The sequence below is a fragment of the Megalobrama amblycephala genome, linkage group LG24 (assembly GCF_018812025.1).
Source record: "Megalobrama amblycephala isolate DHTTF-2021 linkage group LG24, ASM1881202v1, whole genome shotgun sequence".
NCBI lineage: Eukaryota > Metazoa > Chordata > Actinopteri > Cypriniformes > Xenocyprididae > Megalobrama > Megalobrama amblycephala.
Window position 1 is genome coordinate 31,292,653 of NC_063067.1, and position 19,316 is coordinate 31,311,968.

Below are 19,316 nucleotides of genomic sequence, written 5' to 3' on the forward strand. Positions count from 1 at the left end.
AAGATAGTCACTTGTTTCTTACCAGAATTAATCTGTTTTTGAACAAATCAGTAGAATTAATGATTCAATGACTCATTTATAAAGGCCCATGTAGCCTACTGGCATATTGATGAAACCTACAGAATTAAAAAAAAATCCCCTAATTCGACTAATACACAGACTGACAGTCTTCTGGAACGCACAAACACAGACAGGCAATACAAACTCCAGTGCTGTTGGACTGTGCATCAACGCTCTTATGATGACAATCAGCCAATCAAATCCAAGGACTGGAACTAACTTTTGTATAAAAACATAACACACCAAAACTGTTCAAAACATAATTTAAAATGATCTTCTCTGCAGTACACTAAGCTATGGAAGCTTGTTTCCGTATTACAATAAAAAAGGTAACTGCGACTTTTTATCTCACAATTCTGACATTTTTTTCTCATAATTGCAAGTTATAAAGTTAGAATTGCGTGATATAAAATCAGAATTACGAGTTACAAAGTCAGAATTGCATGATATAAAGTCAGAATTGTGAGATATAAAGTCAGAATTGCATGATATAAAGTCAGAATTGCATGATATAAGGTCAGAATTCAGTTATAAAGTCAGAATTGTGAGCTATAAAGTAAGAATTGCGAGTTATAGTCAGAATTGCATGATATAAAGTCAGAATTGTGAGATATAAAGTCAGAATTGCGAGTTATAAAGTCAGAATTGTGAGTTATAGTCAGAATTGCATGATATAAAGTCAGAATTGTGAGATATAAAGTCAGAATTGCATGATATAATGTCAGAATTCAGTTATAAAGTCAGAATTGTGAGTTATAGTCAGAATTGCATGATGTAAAGTCAGAATTGAATTATAAAGTCAGAATTGTGAGTTATAGTCAGAATTGCATGATATAAAGTCAGAATTGTGTGATATAAAGTCAGAATTGCATGATATAAAGTCAGAATTGCATGATATAATGTCAGAATTCAGTTATAAAGTAAGAATTGCGAGTTATAGTCAGAATTGCATGATATAAAGTCAGAATTGTGAGATATAAAGTCAGAATTGTGAGATATAAAGTCAGAATTGCGAGTTATAAAGTCAGAATTGTGAGTTATAGTCAGAATTGCATGATATAAAGTCAGAATTGTGAGATATAAAGTCAGAATTGCATGATATAATGTCAGAATTCAGTTATAAAGTCAGAATTGTGAGTTATAGTCAGAATTGCATGATGTAAAGTCAGAATTGAATTATAAAGTCAGAATTGCGTGATGCATGATGTAAAGTCAGAATTGCATGATGTAAAGTCAGAATTGTGAGTTATAAAGTCAGAATTGCGAGTTATAAAGTCAGAATTGCGAGTTATAGTCAGAATTGCAAGTTATAAAGTCAGAATTGCGAGTTATAGTCAGAATTGCATGATGTAAAGTCAGAATTGAATTATAAAGTCAGAATTGCGTGATAAAAAGTCAGAATTGCATGATGTAAAGTCAGAATTGTGAGTTATAAAGTCAGAATTGCGAGTTATAAAGTCAGAATTGCGAGTTATAGTCAGAATTGTGAGTTATAAAGTCAGAATTGCGAGTTATAGTCAGAATTGCGAGTTATAGTCAGAATTGCGAGTTATAAAGTCAGAATTGCGAGTTATAGTCAGAATTGTGAGTTATAGTCAGAATTGCGAGTTATAGTCAGAATTGTGAGTTATAAAGTCAGAATTGCGAGTTATAGTCAGAATTGCGAGTTATAAAGTCAGAATTGTGAGTTATAGTCAGAATTGCATGATATAAATGATGATATAAGTCAGTCAGAATTGTGAATTCAGTTATAAAGTCAGAATTGTGAGCTATAAAGTAAGAATTATAAAGTCAGAATTGTGAGTGAGATATAAAGTCAGAATTGTGAGAATAAAGTCAGAATTGAGTTATAAAGTCAGAATTGTGAGTTAAGTCAGAATTGCGAGTGAGATATAAAGTCAGAATTGTGAATTCAGTTATAGTCAGAATTGTGAGTTATAGTCAGAATTGCATGATGTAAAGTCAGAATTGTGAGTTATAAAGTCAGAATTGCGAGTTATAGTCAGAATTGCGAGTTATAGTCAGAATTGCGAGTTATAAAGTCAGAATTGCGAGTTATAGTCAGAATTGTGAGTTATAGTCAGAATTGCGAGTTATAGTCAGAATTGTGAGTTATAAAGTCAGAATTGCGAGTTATAGTCAGAATTGCGAGTTATAGTCAGAATTGTGAGTTATAGTCAGAATTGCATGATGTAAAGTCAGAATTGTGAGTTATAAAGTCAGAATTGTGAGTTATAAAGTCAGAATTGTGAGTTATAGTCAGAATTGTGAGTTATAAAGTCAGAATTGCGAGTTATAAAGTCAGAATTGTGAGTTATAGTCAGAATTGTGAGTTATAAAGTAAGAATTGCATGGTGTAAAGTCAGAATTGCGAGATATAAAGTCAGAATTGCGAGTTATAAAGTCAGAATTGCAAGTTATAAAGTCAGAATTGCGAGTTATAGTCAGAATTGCATGATGTAAAGTCAGAATTGTGAGTTATAAAGTCAGAATTGCAAGTTATAAAGTCAGAATTGTGAGTTATAGTCAGAATTGCATGATGTAAATCAGATACAAGTTATAAAGTCAGAATTGCGAGTAAAGTCAGAATAAAGTCAGAATAAAGTGAATTGAGTTATAAAGTCAGAATGCGAGTTAAGTCAGAATTGCATGATGTAAAGTCAGAATTGCAAGTTATAAAGTCAGAATTGCGAGTTATAGTCAGAATTGCATGATGTAAAGTCAGAAATGCGAGTTATAAAGTCAGAATTGTGAGTCTCCATGAAGAGCCTGTCATACTTAAGTGCAACATACTTGCACACAGAAAGACGACAAGCTGAGATTGATGAACGTATCTCAGGTCTCCCTCTCTGCCCTGTTCAGTGAAGTGTTTAAATAAAAGTGAATGTATGGGCTCTGTGTATAGCCTTGATCAAGCATTAAGAGTCTTGAATCATTGGTAAACCCCCACCTCCTCTGCCATTGAAAAGTCCTGAAAGAGGAAGCAGGAAACAAGAGCCAGCGCCCTCCTGCCCAGCACAGTCGGAAAGCCTTTTGTGCTCCTCTGGGAACTCGCTGAGAGGTTAGATGTGGTGAAGGCAGGTGCCCTCTCATTCAGCACCATGAATCACCACTAGTGCTACATTAGACATGGTTCGCTCTCAACTGCGACCAGTTTTAAATTGTGGCCACTGATACAAGGACAAGATCTCAAATTGAGTAACGAGATGTTATCGTTTTTGGATTGTTGTGGGTTTGTCTGACATATGCTGATAACCTGTGTCCTCTGGTTAAAGATATAGCCCACACACACCAATGTAATTTCTGTCATCATTTTCTCACGCTTATGTTCCAAATTTTACTTTCTTTCTTCTGCGGAAAAATACAAGATATTTTGCAGAATGTTAAGAGCAAAGCAACATGGGGGCGCACATACTTCCATTGTATGGACGAAAAAAAAACATTCCTCACACTATCTTGTGCTCCAAGTCAAACAGGTTTGGAATGACATGAAGATAAGTATATGATATTACAACCTCATTTCAGAGTATTTCATAAAACTTTTTATTTTTATCATATATATATGTATGGTATATCATATATAAGAGTGGTCAGGTCAGTTCGGTACTGGCTGACCGGCGCTGCTTTCAAGCGCTCGGGTGTGTATTTGTGTGCATGTTTTGTGAAGAGCATCAGAGGTTTCTATTTACAATGTGTTTTCGAAGCGTTGAGTATTCTAGCCAATCACAGACATGCCTGTTGAGCATATGAATGCAATTGCCAATCAGAGGTGAGTTATCGAAAAGGATTTTTTTTTAATGTTGTAACAAAAAAATGTAATAACCCAAATACAACTATTTCTTCATTTGTGAAAAATACTATAATTACAGACAGAACCAATAAATCTGTTTATTTTTAGAATTCAAGTTATTATTTTGTAAACTCTTAAAGAATCAGTCAGATTGTGGTCTGATGTCCTTCTTTTGCTTTGATCATCTGGGTGCTTGAAAGTCTTTATGGCTTTTCACACCAGGTTAGTGTCGTTCTAAACCCTGTTTTTAACCCCAGGTAGAGGAGTGTTTCACACTTTAGAAGTGGCGTTATGCACTGCATTTTTCCTGGGGTTATGAAACCCTGCTCCAGGGTTTTGCCTGTTTTTGCCGTGTTAACCCTGCATTGCAGTGCCAACCGTGGACAGTGTGAAACGGAGCGCTAGAATGTTACAGCCTCATATTCACATGCTTTGTAGTCACAGAAACAAAGCGGTTTGTTTAAAAAGCATGCTATGTTCCAGCGTTTGAGGGGGAAATTTTCAAATGGTGACAGAAACTGCAACAACTGGAGTGAAAAAGTCAGAAAAGTCCATTCAATATAAATTGGATAGTACAGTCGGCAGTATATAATATGAGGATGCACACTACTAGAGTCTTTATGTTAACAGGTTGCATGCTGTGTTCGTCCAATCAGTGATGACACTGACACCGCAAATATGCAAATAAGGATGATAACCCAGGGATTAGGAATGTACAACATCAGTTTATACCCAGGATTAATTTTTAACCCCAGGTAAATTATGAGCAATTTCATTTTTCACTTAGAATGACCCAGTGTTAATTAATATAAGTGTGAAAAGCCCTTTATTGTTCTTTTTCTTTTTCCTCCATGTCAACTCATCTTGGTTGCTCTGGTCAACAGATGATCAATCAAAGGTCTCTTTGCAAGTGCCGCAGAATAAAAGCCAGAGATGAGGGAATCACTTGAATCAGACTAGTGATCAGATCTCCTCCTTTTGCTCTGAGCGTCTGGGTGCTCAGATGTCTTTCTTTTCCCTCCCCTTCTCAACTCATCTCGGCTGCTCTGGTCAGCAGATGCTCTGGCCTCACTGTTGTCTCTGTGAGAAGGTCCAGGCTGGTCATCATCTCTGGATGTTTCTCCAAGAGATGGAGGAGAAAACATTGCACTGAGGGAATCACTTGAAGAATCAGAATCAGAGTGGTGGTTTGATCTATTATTTTTCTGTTCTCTGCTCTTTGACCTTCCAGAAGTCTTTCTTTTTCTTTTAACACCCTCTGTTATCTCAGTTTGACTGCCTGAGGATTGGTCAGCAGGTGTTTTGGATCCGATCTCAGATCTGTTGTTGACCCGGTGAGAAGGTCCAGGCTGTTCATCATCAGTGCTGGACCTATTCATAGATGATCCTCCAGTTCTGATTTCAGATCTGTTGTTGACCTGGTGAGATGGTCCAGGCTGTTCATCATCTGAGCTGGACTCACTCGTAGATGTCTCCACACGTTCTGCAGATGGGCCATTAAAATACACTGGATAAAACGCAATTTCCAAGAACTCACCCGATGCATTAAAAGTGATGGACCAGTAATCTGCATTCCAGGCCAACATGGAGAGCAATGGATTGTGTTCAGGACCAGGAGTCAGGGAATACCGAGTAAGTTCACTGAGAGATCTTCGAACCAAATCAATATAAAAACCTGGGTGGAAAACAGTGAAACGACGCGGTATGCGTATTTCTGGAAGAGTCCTCTGGATATTCTCATCTATAATTGTTACGTTAATCACATATTGTGGCCACATTTCAAAAATAACTAACTCATTGAAATCGTCAAGCTGAATTTCATCTTCAGGGATGTTGACATCAAAAGGTTCACCTTGATCCATCTGAACTGGACACTAATCTACTAATTTCATCAGTAGGTGTCAGTGAATACAGATATCCTTTCTCAACTCCTGCTGCTCTGAGGCTCTGAGGAGCATCTGTTCTATATATAGCTTCTGCTCAGAATGCTGCTGTGATGTCATCAGTGGAACACGGTTTAAAAAACAACAAATTCCGTACAGCTGTGAATGTTCTAATTAATCAAATGGGTCATCCAGTAAAGCCGGGCACACATTTAACGACTAGCTGAAACATTCTAAGACTGTGCTCAACATACACGCGATAGGCCAATTTCACACTTCCGGGTTTTTGGCTTCCGGAACGATCCACGCAGTGTAAAAGTTTTTCCGGTTACAGTGATAGATAGCCTCGATCAGAACCAGCTCGGGAATCAAAGTTGTTTTACGAATTAAATGTCATGAAAATGTTTGAACGTTCTTGGTGAATTATTGGTGAGACTACAGAGCTCTCATTAAGAGCTAAATTTAATAAATAATTTGAAGTGATGGCGGTTAAACTGGTTATATTCTTCGTGCCTGTTTGGCGCGGCTGTGCATTATCGCGCTCTATGTGCTGTAAAGACAGTGCCTGCATCTCAACGTGCATACTATCCATCCTAAATAGTAGTCTATGTGTAATATTCAGTGCTATTTAGGGTGGATAGTATGCACATTGGGATATATAGAGTGCTTTTAGCGACGTGCTGGGGAAATGATCAGCTGGAAGCTCCCTTATCATGCAAGATCCTCTGATTCATGAAACAGGACCGCTCGCACCCTGATATTTCTGGATATAAACACTTCACTCTCACTCATTTTCCTGTCGTCATCATCTTAAAGTGTGTATTATGCGCAGTATTATTGTGCTGTTGCAACATTAATGCAAAGACTGATAGTTGTACAGTGTGGTGTTGGAAATTAATTATGTCTTAGTTTAATCATTTTAATCGATCAGGATTAGTTATAACATATGCTTGAATGTGGGATGTGATGCCATATGAGATTAACATGCTATATATTTTAAAACATATTAAACTCACGACAATATTATGTATCTCGATTTTATATCCCCATTAAAGTATATAGCCTATTGGGAGTTTTTTTTATTTTTTATTTTTTTATGAATAAATTATATAAATAATGTTCGTCGTATGTAATACGATCGGGGAAATTGCTGAATGAGCTGCGTAGCCTTTACTGTATGACAGCTGGTAATATAAATCCACCTGCCGGTAAATTCGAGCAACGGTCTGAGCGGCCGTACAAGCTACAAACCAGTAGAAAATAATTTCTTTGTAGATTATACAAAAGCGACTTGGAAAACAGACAAAACAGAAAAGGTAAGAAGCGATATTTGAGAAAAGAGCATATCAATCTAATAGCCGTAGACGCATAGCGGAACTAACTTTACCCTGCGTCACGTGATTTCCGATTCTTGTGAAAAAGGCCTATTGTTTCCTGCGACTGAAGCCGATTTAAATACTTACACATGGAATTTGAACACCGACTGTAATCGCAGACTGAACGCAACTGACTATGACTGGATGCGTTTGAGCGCGATCAGTCATAAGTATCAATTTACATTCATAATCGGCCTTACAATCGTTAAGTGTGCACGCGGCTTAAGGTAATGTGTGTGTTTGGCCTCATGACCTAATTCATTTGTGTATGTTGACAAGCAATTTGTGTTTAAATATATTATCTAATCTACTGCAAGGATACGTGGTTCTGATGCTTGTACCGAACTGTGATGGGTAACATCACGACTATGACGAGACAAAAAAAAAGGTATGCTTGAGCATTCTGTCCTTTTTAGGGTTGCATCTTGTGACAAGTTATTTCAGGTAGGTCTAACAGTAGTATTCAGGTACAGAAATTGAATAAAGTAATCAAATGGGAAATAACACTGGATAGTCTTTACTGTAAATTAAAACCAGTAAATTCACTGTAAATTAAAATCCGACTAAAGGGTTAGTTCACCCAAAAATGAAATTTCTGTCATTAATTACTCACCCTCATGTCGTTCCACACCCGTAAGACCTTCGTTCATCTTCAGAACACAAATTAAGATATTTTTGATGAAATCCGATGGCTCAGTGAGGCCTGCATCGCCAGCAATGACACTCCCTTTTTCAATGCCCAGAAAGCTACTAAAACATATTTAAAACAGTTCATGTGACTACAGTGGTTCAACTAGAATACTTTTTGTGCACCAAAAATAACAAAATAGTGGCTTTATTCAACAATATCTAGTGATGGGCGATTTCAAAACACTGCTTCATGAAGCTTTGAAGCTTTACGAATCTTTTGTTTCGAATCAGTGATTTGGAGCATGTATCAAACTGCCACATGAACTACTGAAGTTTCAAAACACTTATGATGTAACAAAGCCTTGTTTACTGAAATCATGGGATTTTGGTGCTCTGAACCACTGATTCGAAACAAATGTTCGTAAGGCTTCATGAAGCATCGTTTTGAAGTCGCCCATCACTAGATATTGGGGAATAAAGTGACTATTTTGTTCTTTTTTGGTGCACAAAAAGTATTCTTGTCACTTTATAATATTAAGGTTGAACCACTGTAGTCACATGAACTGTTTTAAATATGTCTTTAGTAGCTGGGCATCTGAAAGTATAAATTATCTTGCTGTCAATGCAGGCCTCACTGAGCCATCGAATTTCATCAAAAATATCTTAATTTGTGTTCTGAAGATGAATGAAGGTCTTACGGGTGTGAAACGACATGAGGGTGAGTAATTAATGACAGAATTTTCATTTTTGGGTGAACTAACCCTTTAATCCTTAAAATAAAAGTTATTTGATCAAGAACAGTGAGAGATTTTGTCTTTGTCCTTTTGTTGTTTAACATTAATGACAGAGACAGCAGCAGGTTTTTTTAAGCTGCTGTCACTTTAAGACCGAATGCATGGATCCAATATACTGATACATTATATGTTTCTTTCTCAACTTTTTATGTTCACTTAAGACATAACCGACTGTCTTTACGAGAACACTCACTAAGACGGGCATTTTGACATAATTTTTGTGTGTATTTGGCAGTTTAAGTGCTATAAGCCTCGAAAAAGAAGTCAGTTTGGTACTCACAAGCTGTTTGCGAGGAAGCTTTATGTCTGTGCGCTTCGGATGTGACTGTGAGCGTACAGAAAAAGAGAGCAAATAGCAATGGTTTAAAATCATTAAAAGAGAACTTTTGTTACAATGGCAGCAACTAAGGAAATTTTGGTATTGGGAACCTTATTCTGCTCTTAGCTACTATGCTACCACCACCAAAGCAAAAATATATTCTCTCTTTATCTGTATACCTCAAACTCATGTCTTGTTTTATTCATGTTCATACTCTTTTGTATAGCTTACCATAAGCCTGGTAATGGACTGAAATTGATAAGCCTAAAGAATGCTAAACTAAAAGTTAGCAAGGTGTTATTTTTTATATACTTCATGCTAAAAAGGTGGCCTAGAGAGGTATAATCTCGAGACCCAGCCACAATATTTTAGATTAAAATACAGGGGGAAAAAAAAAACATTTCTCTTTTCGTTCCCTGTATAAGACTGCTTTGCAATTGCCACCTTATCAGGCAAGGAATGGTTAAAAACGCATACTCGTGCACTCATGGTCCATTCAGTACATGTAGCTCAGTGCTTTCAGTGTAAACTAAAGTAAAAATACAGTGTTTGAGGAGTGATGTGTTTTTACAAGCATGTACCCCCAAGTCAAATTCAGGAATAGTCGCTTCACGTCATCTGTATTTGGAGCCCTCCTCTCTCATTCATCCTTTTATGGCCCTTCAAATGGAGGTCTTTTTAGGCTTGTTTATCTGCTGTGTTTATCTCAGATGGAGAGGAGGGATGGATTTATCACTCTTTTTGTCATTCCTCTCATGGGTTCTCATGCTTGGGGGCAGAGTTTAGAAATCTCTTTAAAAGACAGCCTACAAGTGTATATCAGAACTGCTGTATACTGTACAGACTACACACAGAATATAGTCACATAGTAAGTGCAACCTTTTCTATTTTCTTGGATGCCCAGTGTCTTGATTAAAAGTGGGGCCTAAAGGAGAGGAATGGCCAGTGAAAACAGCCCCCTTCGGGGCAAAGGGAGGGGGAAAGGTATTTATATCCCTTTATTTGCCCCCTTAACCAAAGTGACCCCCTCTCCACTACAAACACACTTCCCCTCCCCTCTCAGGCCCAACCCAACCAATGAGCCATTGAATGGATGAAAGACTCCAACAACAGCTCTTGTTGACCCGGCAAAAACAAACATTTACTCTCTCATTAACAAGGCCTTGCATTCACTCCATCCCTTCCCATCTTTTTAGTAGTATGTACTTTAAACTCCCCAAAAAAACAAAATCATCTATCAGTGTGGAGAGGGAGGTTTAAAGAACAAAAGGGAAAGAATGAGAGAGAGAGATGAAAGGGAAAGAGTGAATTTAGTGCATTCAGGCGATTCTGGAATAATTCTATTTCTATGTAATGAATCACTGCAAACTTGTTACCGGGTAAATCTGCCAGTTCAGCCGAGTGTGAATTCGCATCTATTCATCAGAGCATGTTAGAGGAAAGAATATGAGACATCGGGGCCTAAACCACAGTCTGAACTTTATGCCAATGTGCCCAAAATGTAGAAAGAAACTTTTGTGCGTTGACCGATCACATTAGCATTAGACTATTAATAGCCTGATTTTATAATGTCAGTTCATTCAAATGACTAAGAGCTGCTGAGAAATGAAATATGGAAATTTTTTATAAAATTCTGGATCAAATGCTTGTAATCTCACTATATAAAGTCTAAAAGGGAAAGATTTTTGTTTACACCCCTGGTCATCCAGTTTTACCACAAAAAACAAACAAAAAACAACTTAATCTACTGGAAAATAAAACCATGGTGTGGTTTTACATGGTTTTTAATTGGTTGAAGTTGGTCAGTAACACACCAAGAAACATAACTATAAAGATATTGATAACTAACAATATAACTATAACGAGTTGGGTGGATTCTGATTGGCTGTCAATATTTTTATCATTCATCAGCTGGAAAAAAATTTTTTATGAAAATGATTCCACCAATAACATTCCTCTGTGTCGTTTTCCGCACACTTTTCAATAAAAACATTTCACAAATTGAGGCGTGTTAGGCTTCAAAATATGAAACAAAATGTATTGGACACTTTCTGGATGTCAGACTTTGTGGAACATGTTCATATATTAATAATGAACTACACCAGTGGTTATTCTGCTGGGACATCTGTGTGAACCTGAAGGAAAATAACTTCATGCATCCACAAAAAAATGACCATGAGATCATTTGATTAAAAATAATGTTCATGAGCTTGAACTGCGGTTCTAGGAAACCAAAGAAGCCAAGGCACATTTTAGATTAACATATTATTTCACCCTTGGTTGACCGTTCAGATCCTTCAGCCAACTTTGGTTTGTCACTGATAGTTAATCAGCAGACAGGTCTTAAAGGCTAATCTGTAGACATGTCGCCTGTGAAAGACAGCTATCTATCAGATAAGCAAAGTCACACTGCAGGGTCGTGTACCTATCCACTGAAAGGCTGCAGGTTCACCCTTTTGTTTCAGCTCCCAGACTCAGCCGTGAGAGAGGCCTTGGAGACATGGAGGTGGGTTTCTTACTTTAATGTATAACGGAACAAGTTTCGACAGGAATCGGGGGCGTTGCTGAACTCTGCCACATTTTTGTTTAAAAACCACTGCGACAACCCCCACATGCCATCTCAAATTCTCCCGCCTCATTTTGGGGGTCAATTGTTCATTTGGATTTCACATTTTTTCTTGAAGTCTGCCTCCTTGCCAGAAGGTTGGGGAACGTGAGGATCCCTGAGGAGGTGTGAATTGTTCTCATTCATTCTTATGTGACGTAGCTCAACAGCTTTCATGTCCAACAGATTTACAAGCATGCTTTTAAGTCGATGACCAACAATTATTAAAGAATTGTATTGGGAATGGCTGTAAAATTAACTTGTTAATTTAATATGATTAAATACTAAAAATAATGAGATTAAAATAAATGATCAAAATGAATCATGCACCTTGTACACAGTCCCGCACATGACATGCAAGAAAATAAAAGTAAATTGTGTGCACGATTTACTATTTCGTTCCCTCGATTTGATAAATCGTGTCCACGATTTACTATTTCGTTCCCTCGATTTGATAAATCGTGTCCACGATTTACTATTTCGTTCCCTCAATTTGATAAATCGTGTCCACGATTTACTATTTCGTTCCCTCGATTTGATAAATCGTGTCCACGATTTACTATTTCGTTCCCTCGATTTGATCATTTGTGCACACGATTTACTATTTCGTTCCCTCAATTTGATAAATCATGTGCTCGATTTACTATTTTGTTCCATCTATTTCTAAATCATGTGCACGATTTACTATTTCGTTCCCTCGATTTGATAAATCGTGTCCACGATTTACTATTTCGTTCCCTCGATTTGATAAATCGTGTCCACGATTTACTATTTCGTTCCCTCGATTTGATCATTTGTGCACACGATTTACTATTTCGTTCCCTTAATTTGATAAATCATGTGCTCGATTTACTATTTTGTTCCATCTATTTCTAAATCATGTGCACGATTTACTATTTCGTTCCCTCGATTTGATCATTTGTGCACACGATTTACTATTTCGTTCCCTCAATTTGATAAATCATGTGCTCGATTTACTATTTTGTTCCATCTATTTCTAAATCATGTGCACGATTTACTATTTCGTTCCCTCGATTTGATAAATCGTGTCCACGATTTACTATTTCGTTCCCTCGATTTGATCATTTGTGCACACAATTTACTATTTCATTCCCTCGATTTGATCATTTGTGCACACAATTTACTATTTTGTTCCCTCGATTTGATAAATCATGTGCACAATTTACTATTTTGTTCCATCTATTTCTAAATCATGTGCACAATTTACTATTTTGTTCCCTCGATTTGATAAATCATGTGCACAATTTACTATTTTGTTCCATCTATTTCTAAATCATGTGCACGATTTACTATTTTGTTCCATCTATTTCTAAATCATGTGCACGATTTACTATTTCGTTCCCTCGATTTGATAAATCGTGTCCACGATTTACTATTTCGTTCCCTCGATTTGATCATTTGTGCACACGATTTACTATTTCGTTCCCTCAATTTGATAAATCATGTGCTCGATTTACTATTTTGTTCCATCTATTTCTAAATCATGTGCACGATTTACTATTTCGTTCCTCGATTTGATAAATCGTGTCCACGATTTACTATTTCGTTCCCTCGATTTGATAAATCGTGTCCACGATTTACTATTTCGTTCCCTCGATTTGATCATTTGTGCACACGATTTACTATTTCGTTCCCTTAATTTGATAAATCATGTGCTCGATTTACTATTTTGTTCCATCTATTTCTAAATCATGTGCACGATTTACTATTTCGTTCCCTCGATTTGATCATTTGTGCACACGATTTACTATTTAGTTCCCTCAATTTGATAAATCATGTGCACGATTTACTATTTCGTTCCCTCGATTTGATAAATCGTGTCCACGATTTACTATTTCGTTCCCTCGATTTGATCATTTGTGCACACAATTTACTATTTCATTCCCTCGATTTGATCATTTGTGCACACAATTTACTATTTTGTTCCCTCGATTTGATAAATCATGTGCACGATTTACTATTTCGTTCCATCTATTTCTAAATCATACGCACGATTTACCATTTCGTTCCCTCGGTTTGATAAATCATGTGCACAATTTACTATTTCATTCCCTCGATTTGATCATTTGTGCACACGATTTACTATTTCGTTCCCTTGATTTGATAAATCATGTGCACGATTTACATTTCGTTCCCTGATTTGATCATTTGCACACGATTTACTATTTCGTTCCCTTGATTTGATAAATCATGCGCACGATTTACCATTTCGTTCCCTCGATTTGATAAATTGCACACATTTGTGCTTAATTTGATAAACATGTGCAATTACTATTTCGTTCCCTTAATTTGATAAATTTGCACAATTTACTATTTGTTCCCTCGATTTGATAAATCATGTGCTCGATTTACTATTTCGTTCCATCTATTTCTAAATCATGTGCACGATTTATTTCGTTCCCTCGATTAAATCATGTGCACAATTTACTATTTCATTCCCTCGATTTGATCATTTGTGCACACGATTTACTATTTCGTTCCCTTAATTTGATAAATCGTGTGCACAATTTACTATTTCATTCCCTCGATTTGATAAATCATGTGCACGATTTACTATTTCGTTCCATCTATTTCTAAATCATACGCACGATTTACCATTTCGTTCCCTCGATTTGATAAATCATGTGCACAATTTACTATTTCATTCCCTCGATTTGATCATTTGTCGATTTACCTCGATTTGATCATTTGTGCACACGATTTACTATTTCGTTCCCTTAATTTGATAAATCATGTGCACGATTTACTATTTCGTTCCCTTGATTTGATAAATGATTTACTATTTCGTTCCCTTAATTTGATAAATCATGTGCACGATTTACTATTTCGTTCCCTTAATTTGATAAATCGTGTGCACAATTTACTATTTCATTCCCTCGATTTGATAAATCATGTGCACGATTTACTATTTCGTTCCATCTATTTCTAAATCATACGCACGATTTACCATTTCGTTCCCTCGATTTGATAAATCATGTGCACAATTTACTATTTCATTCCCTCGATTTGATCATTTGTGCACACGATTTACTATTTCGTTCCCTTGATTTGATAAATCATGTGCACGATTTACTATTTCGTTCCCCTGATTTGATCATTTGTGCACACGATTTACTATTTCGTTCCCTCGATTTGATAAATCATGTGCACGATTTACTATTTCGTTCCCTTGATTTGATAAATGGTGCACACGATTTACTATTTCGTTCCCTTAATTTGATAAATCATGTGCACGATTTACTATTTCGTTCCCTTGATTTGATAAATGGTGCACACGATTTACTATTTCGTTCCCTTAATTTGATAAATCGTGTGCACGATTTACTATTTCGTTCCCTCGATTTGATCATTTGTGCGCACAATTTACTATTTCGTTCCCTCGATTTGATTATTTGTGCGCACAATTTACTATTTCGTTCCCTCGATTTGATCATTTGTGCGCACGATTTACTATTTCATTCCCTCTATTTGCTAAATCATATGCACGATTTAGCAAATTGAGGGAACAAATTAGTAAATCATGCACACAATTTATAACCCTGTGAAAAATTTTCAAACCCTGAAATTCAAACAAAAATCAGCCAATCTTATTTTCGGTTTCACCATTCCTGACTGTTGTCACATTAACCTAATTATTTATCAAAATCCTCTCCTTGAACTCCTCAGAGTTCACTGCTTCATTACTATCTATTCCTTATCCTCACTTTTTACCCTCAATGTCTCAAAAATGCTGTTGAAATGCTTGGCTAATATTTGACAGGGGAGTGGAGGAAGCACGAAACTGCCCTGTGAGGCTTACAGCCAATAATGAGAGAAGACCAGCCTGTTTAAAACAGGAATGACAGAGATAGAAAAAGAAAAAAGGAAAATCAAAGCTGCTAGATGCATGTTGCATGGTGAGATGAAGGCTGTGGACCGTAGTGACCTGTAGATCACTTAAAACATAACGAGCCAAACCAGAACACGTGACTGAAGAAAGTGAACTGAACTAAAGGAATGACCGGAACATGTCAATAAGAAACCCACAATGTTCAAAGCAGGAATGTATATGGAGTTTATATCAGCTGATCCTTACAGCAGTCTCCTCCAGATCTCCCAAAAGTCTTTGCAAACAACATCCATCCCAAGAAGAGCAAAACCAGCCATTTTTTGGATTTTAAAGGAAGGATACTGAAGTTGATACTAGATCATTTGTGATCTCAGTTGCAAATGCTAACAGGCAGTAAAACGGCATCTAAACTCTATAAGACTCTGCACACACACACACACACACACACACTTGCACACATGCTCACCTCCCAATGCAATGGAGATTAGGCCTAGAGGATACGTAAACAACAGTCAGTCTGGAAGTGTCTAATCTGTAGATCTTGTTGATCAACTTTACAGAGAACCTTTATCCAGGAGAAATGAAGTGAACACAGGCTCAAAATCAAATACGTCTGCCACACAGGGAGATGTGCAAAGTTCTCCAAGATGTTCAGATGATCTGTTTAAACCTGTCAGCTAAGTGTTTATTTGTAAAGAAAACCTAACATTTATTTATTTATTAATTTTTGGGGCCAGTGAAATCCATGACTTCACAACCATATGCACATTAACATATGACATATGGTTTACAGATTTACCCCCAGGGCTTGACATTAACATTTTTGCTCACCAGCCACTGTGATCCAAAGACACTAGCCACTCAGCATTTTCACTGGTCACAATTTTGACATCGATAACATGGGGAAAAACGTCCATTTAGATATTTTTAATATGATCTCATAATTTGGCAGCAGGTATATTAGGCTGCTGTCACTTTAAGACCTGACGCACGGATCCATTATACTGTTACACATGCATTTTCTTTCTCAACTGTTTACGTTCACTTAAAACATAACTGACTGTTTACGTGAATACTCGTCAAAACCAGCATTTTGACATTATTTTGTGTGTATTTGACTATTTAAGTGCAATAAGCAGTGAAAAAGAACTCAATTTAGTACTGAGAGGCTGCTTTATGTGTGCGTACTTTGGGTGCGAACACAAAATCTGCGGGAATGAGTAAAATTTTGCGCAATCCCATGCCGAAATTCAAGCCCTGTAACAGCAACAATATTCATCAGGAGCAAATGAAACATGTGAGTGAGGGGAGGAGGGTTTGTGTGTCGACTCTCTGTCGGAGAGAGATGAGAGAGTGAGAAAGATCAGCTGGAATCGTGTATCTATTCTGCTGAAAATGAGTATTGGAAGCGTTTAAGATATTTCAGTATGGATATGTATCAAAAAATCTATATTTTTGACAACACTAAATTGCACTTGGACTTTTGAGGAAAAATAAAATGTTACGAAAGTGTAGAATATGGCCCCCTTTAATAAATAATAGGAGGTGAGCAGAGGTCAGCAGTGTTCGGTGTCAGGGAAGATATATGCATCTGGGGTTTAAACGGGGCAGTTGCCAACAGGGATGCTGGGGGAATGGGGCTGCAGAAAAGCCGCAGACAAAACCTCTGTCATGATCGATGGCTCAAGTTGAGGTAAAGGACTCTGAAGAATTTAGGCCAGGAGTTCAGATCCCTGCTGTTTCTGAATTACCCCATTAACAGCCGTCTCAAGTAGGAAGGATGGTTCACACACATGCACGAGACACTCTCATGGATGTCCATTATGTACAATCCTGCTCATATTAATCTCAGGCTCTACCATGCAGGAAAGATTGGATTATATAAAGTGTCTCCATGGTTCCCTCCTATTATGTTCAGATTGGGTATGTTCTTCTCTCTACCATTAACAGGCCCATTTCCATGCTCGGTAAACACCATTAAAAAAAGTGTGTGTGTGTATTACTGGACTGATATGAATTAGACAACTTCAGTTTAAACATAAAACAGAGTGAAAGAGACAGAAGCAGGGCTCAGTGCTAAGGATTTTTTCTACTGGTCTTGGTGTTTCAGCGTTTTACTTGCCCTGCCAAATTTTTTTCAGTGGCTCTGCCAATAAAAACGTTATTGTTTTCATTGTTTTTGACCCATGTAACTTTAAAAAAGGTTCTTTTGACACCAACATTTTAGATACCAGGGATATTTTACATTTCTCAATTCCAATTTTGATTCCATAGCAAAAACTAGTAGTCTAACTAATATAAAGTTCAAACATTATTAAAGACAAATAAACAGTCAGTCAAAAAATAAGAAATAATAAACAAATTACAAGCAATAAATTCAATAGATCTTTAAGATGGTAGGTCTAACAGTAGTATTCAGGTAAGAAATACTACAGAAATTGAATAATCAAAGTAAGCAATAAGGTACGAGAGGCTGTGCTGTATCGCGAACAAGTCACGGCTGAAGGGCGTTGTTAGGCACGACGCGAATGACTTATTCACGATACAGCACTAGCCTCGAGTACCTTATTGCTTTTATAAACCGGTTACCACACAATACAAATATTAAAGCCAAAAATATGTATCAATGCAACTTTCATGAAGTAAAGTTTCACTAAAAGCCTTCCTTCCGCCGGAAAAAAATAGTCCCTGACCGTGAACAGCAACAGAAGTTACATTATTACACCATTAGATGGCAGCAAAGAGTGTCTTTATGAGTGTGTCAGTCAGTAGCGAAGACTTTTACATTGAAAAGACTGAATTGTTGTGAACACAGAACAAGACGCAACTGACAAATGCTTTGACTAGCGCTGTCAGTCATGGGAAAACCCCTTAACTGTTAAAAGGACAAGATAATACATCGCAACAGATTTTTTATTATGAACATAGGACTGACCTGAAGGAAAATGCTAAATCTGAATGCAAGTAATAAACTCGATCTCAATACTCAATACTCTTCTACATAATACAGGAAGCTTCAGTGAACAATATCAAATGAGAACAAACAGTTTACGTTGCTAAGAGTGGTTGAATGGAGCCGTTGGGTGAAGCGGTCGTGTTTTATCGTGAATAAAACACAGCTATTGACCAAACAGAATCAAGGACAGGAACTAACCGTTTTATAATGTAAAATAAAATACTAGCAGTCTTCACTGTATAAATTAAGTATCGATTAATCCTTATTAAAGCTACAAAAGTTATTCAGTCAAGTTTTTGAAATTGCAGGTAGTGACAAACAGCATTTACAAAAATTCTACGCAGTGTGTACGAAACCGAACTGAACAACTAGTTGTTAATGACGTTCGATGAGAGAAATGAGAGATGAGAGATACATCTCTGATGCATATTAAAATATGTATTTTAACGTCTGTATGTGCGGTGCAAGTAATCACAGGGAAAGCAGTACAAGCCTGACTCGTGCAAGCAAATCAGCGAACATCAACGAGCCCATAAAAAAACTAAATAAATGGAAACGCTTTATGCTGAAAATCAGGGCAAAATATCACAACCTGCTCACTTTAATAACTCCATAAACTTACTGTATGAGCCAAGCTTAAACAACAACCCCAAAATGCTTAGAATAAGTGGACATGGCAACACTGCAAGAGCACGCTCTGTCAAGCAGCCTTTAAACAAAACACAACGTCTCCGTTGACTGTGTTGTGCTCTAGTTAAAACTGCTGAACACAACAAGTCTTTTGTCACTGTAATATTACTCTGTTCAGAATAGCGGTTACCAAACACAAGAGACGCCAAAACGTTGCTATGGTTACCATGGTCAATCATCGCAATTTTGGGATAATTTAGGAGACTCACTCCCACACTTAAATGCGGTTGTAACTCCAGAAACTTCACAGTGTATACGTGGCCTTTAAGTCTAATGCATGGATATTATAATAATAATACATTATTGACATATTGTTCATATTGGAAGACTTTTGTGACATCTGTCCTGAGCATCTTTCATGTT

At 36.9% G+C, this 19,316-nt stretch overlaps 2 protein-coding genes across 2 annotated transcripts in view; both read right to left on the reverse strand.

Moving 5' to 3' along the window:
- Positions 1–19,316, reverse strand: part of lama5 (laminin, alpha 5) — a 143,838-nt gene that overhangs the window by 110,554 nt on the left and 13,968 nt on the right.
- On the reverse strand, positions 4,660–5,801 carry LOC125259565 (protein starmaker-like). The gene is made up of 2 exons (XM_048177266.1): positions 5,645–5,801; positions 4,660–5,525 (listed from the first exon to the last, which is right to left on the reverse strand). Exons 1-2 carry the CDS (start codon positions 5,688–5,690, stop codon positions 4,807–4,809), a joined length of 765 nt encoding a protein of 254 aa, XP_048033223.1. The 5' UTR covers positions 5,691–5,801; the 3' UTR covers positions 4,660–4,806.

What these genes read in the sequence shown, in the direction of transcription:
- LOC125259565 (XM_048177266.1), bottom strand. Translation starts at nt 5,690, where the DNA reads ATGTCAACATCCCTGAAGATGAAATTCAGCTTGACGATTTCAATGA. An exon ending in CAGCTTGACGATTTCAATGA is followed by an intron (nt 5,526 to 5,644) that starts GTTAGTTATTTT and finishes TTTTCCACCCAG; the next exon opens with GTTTTTATATTGATTTGGTT.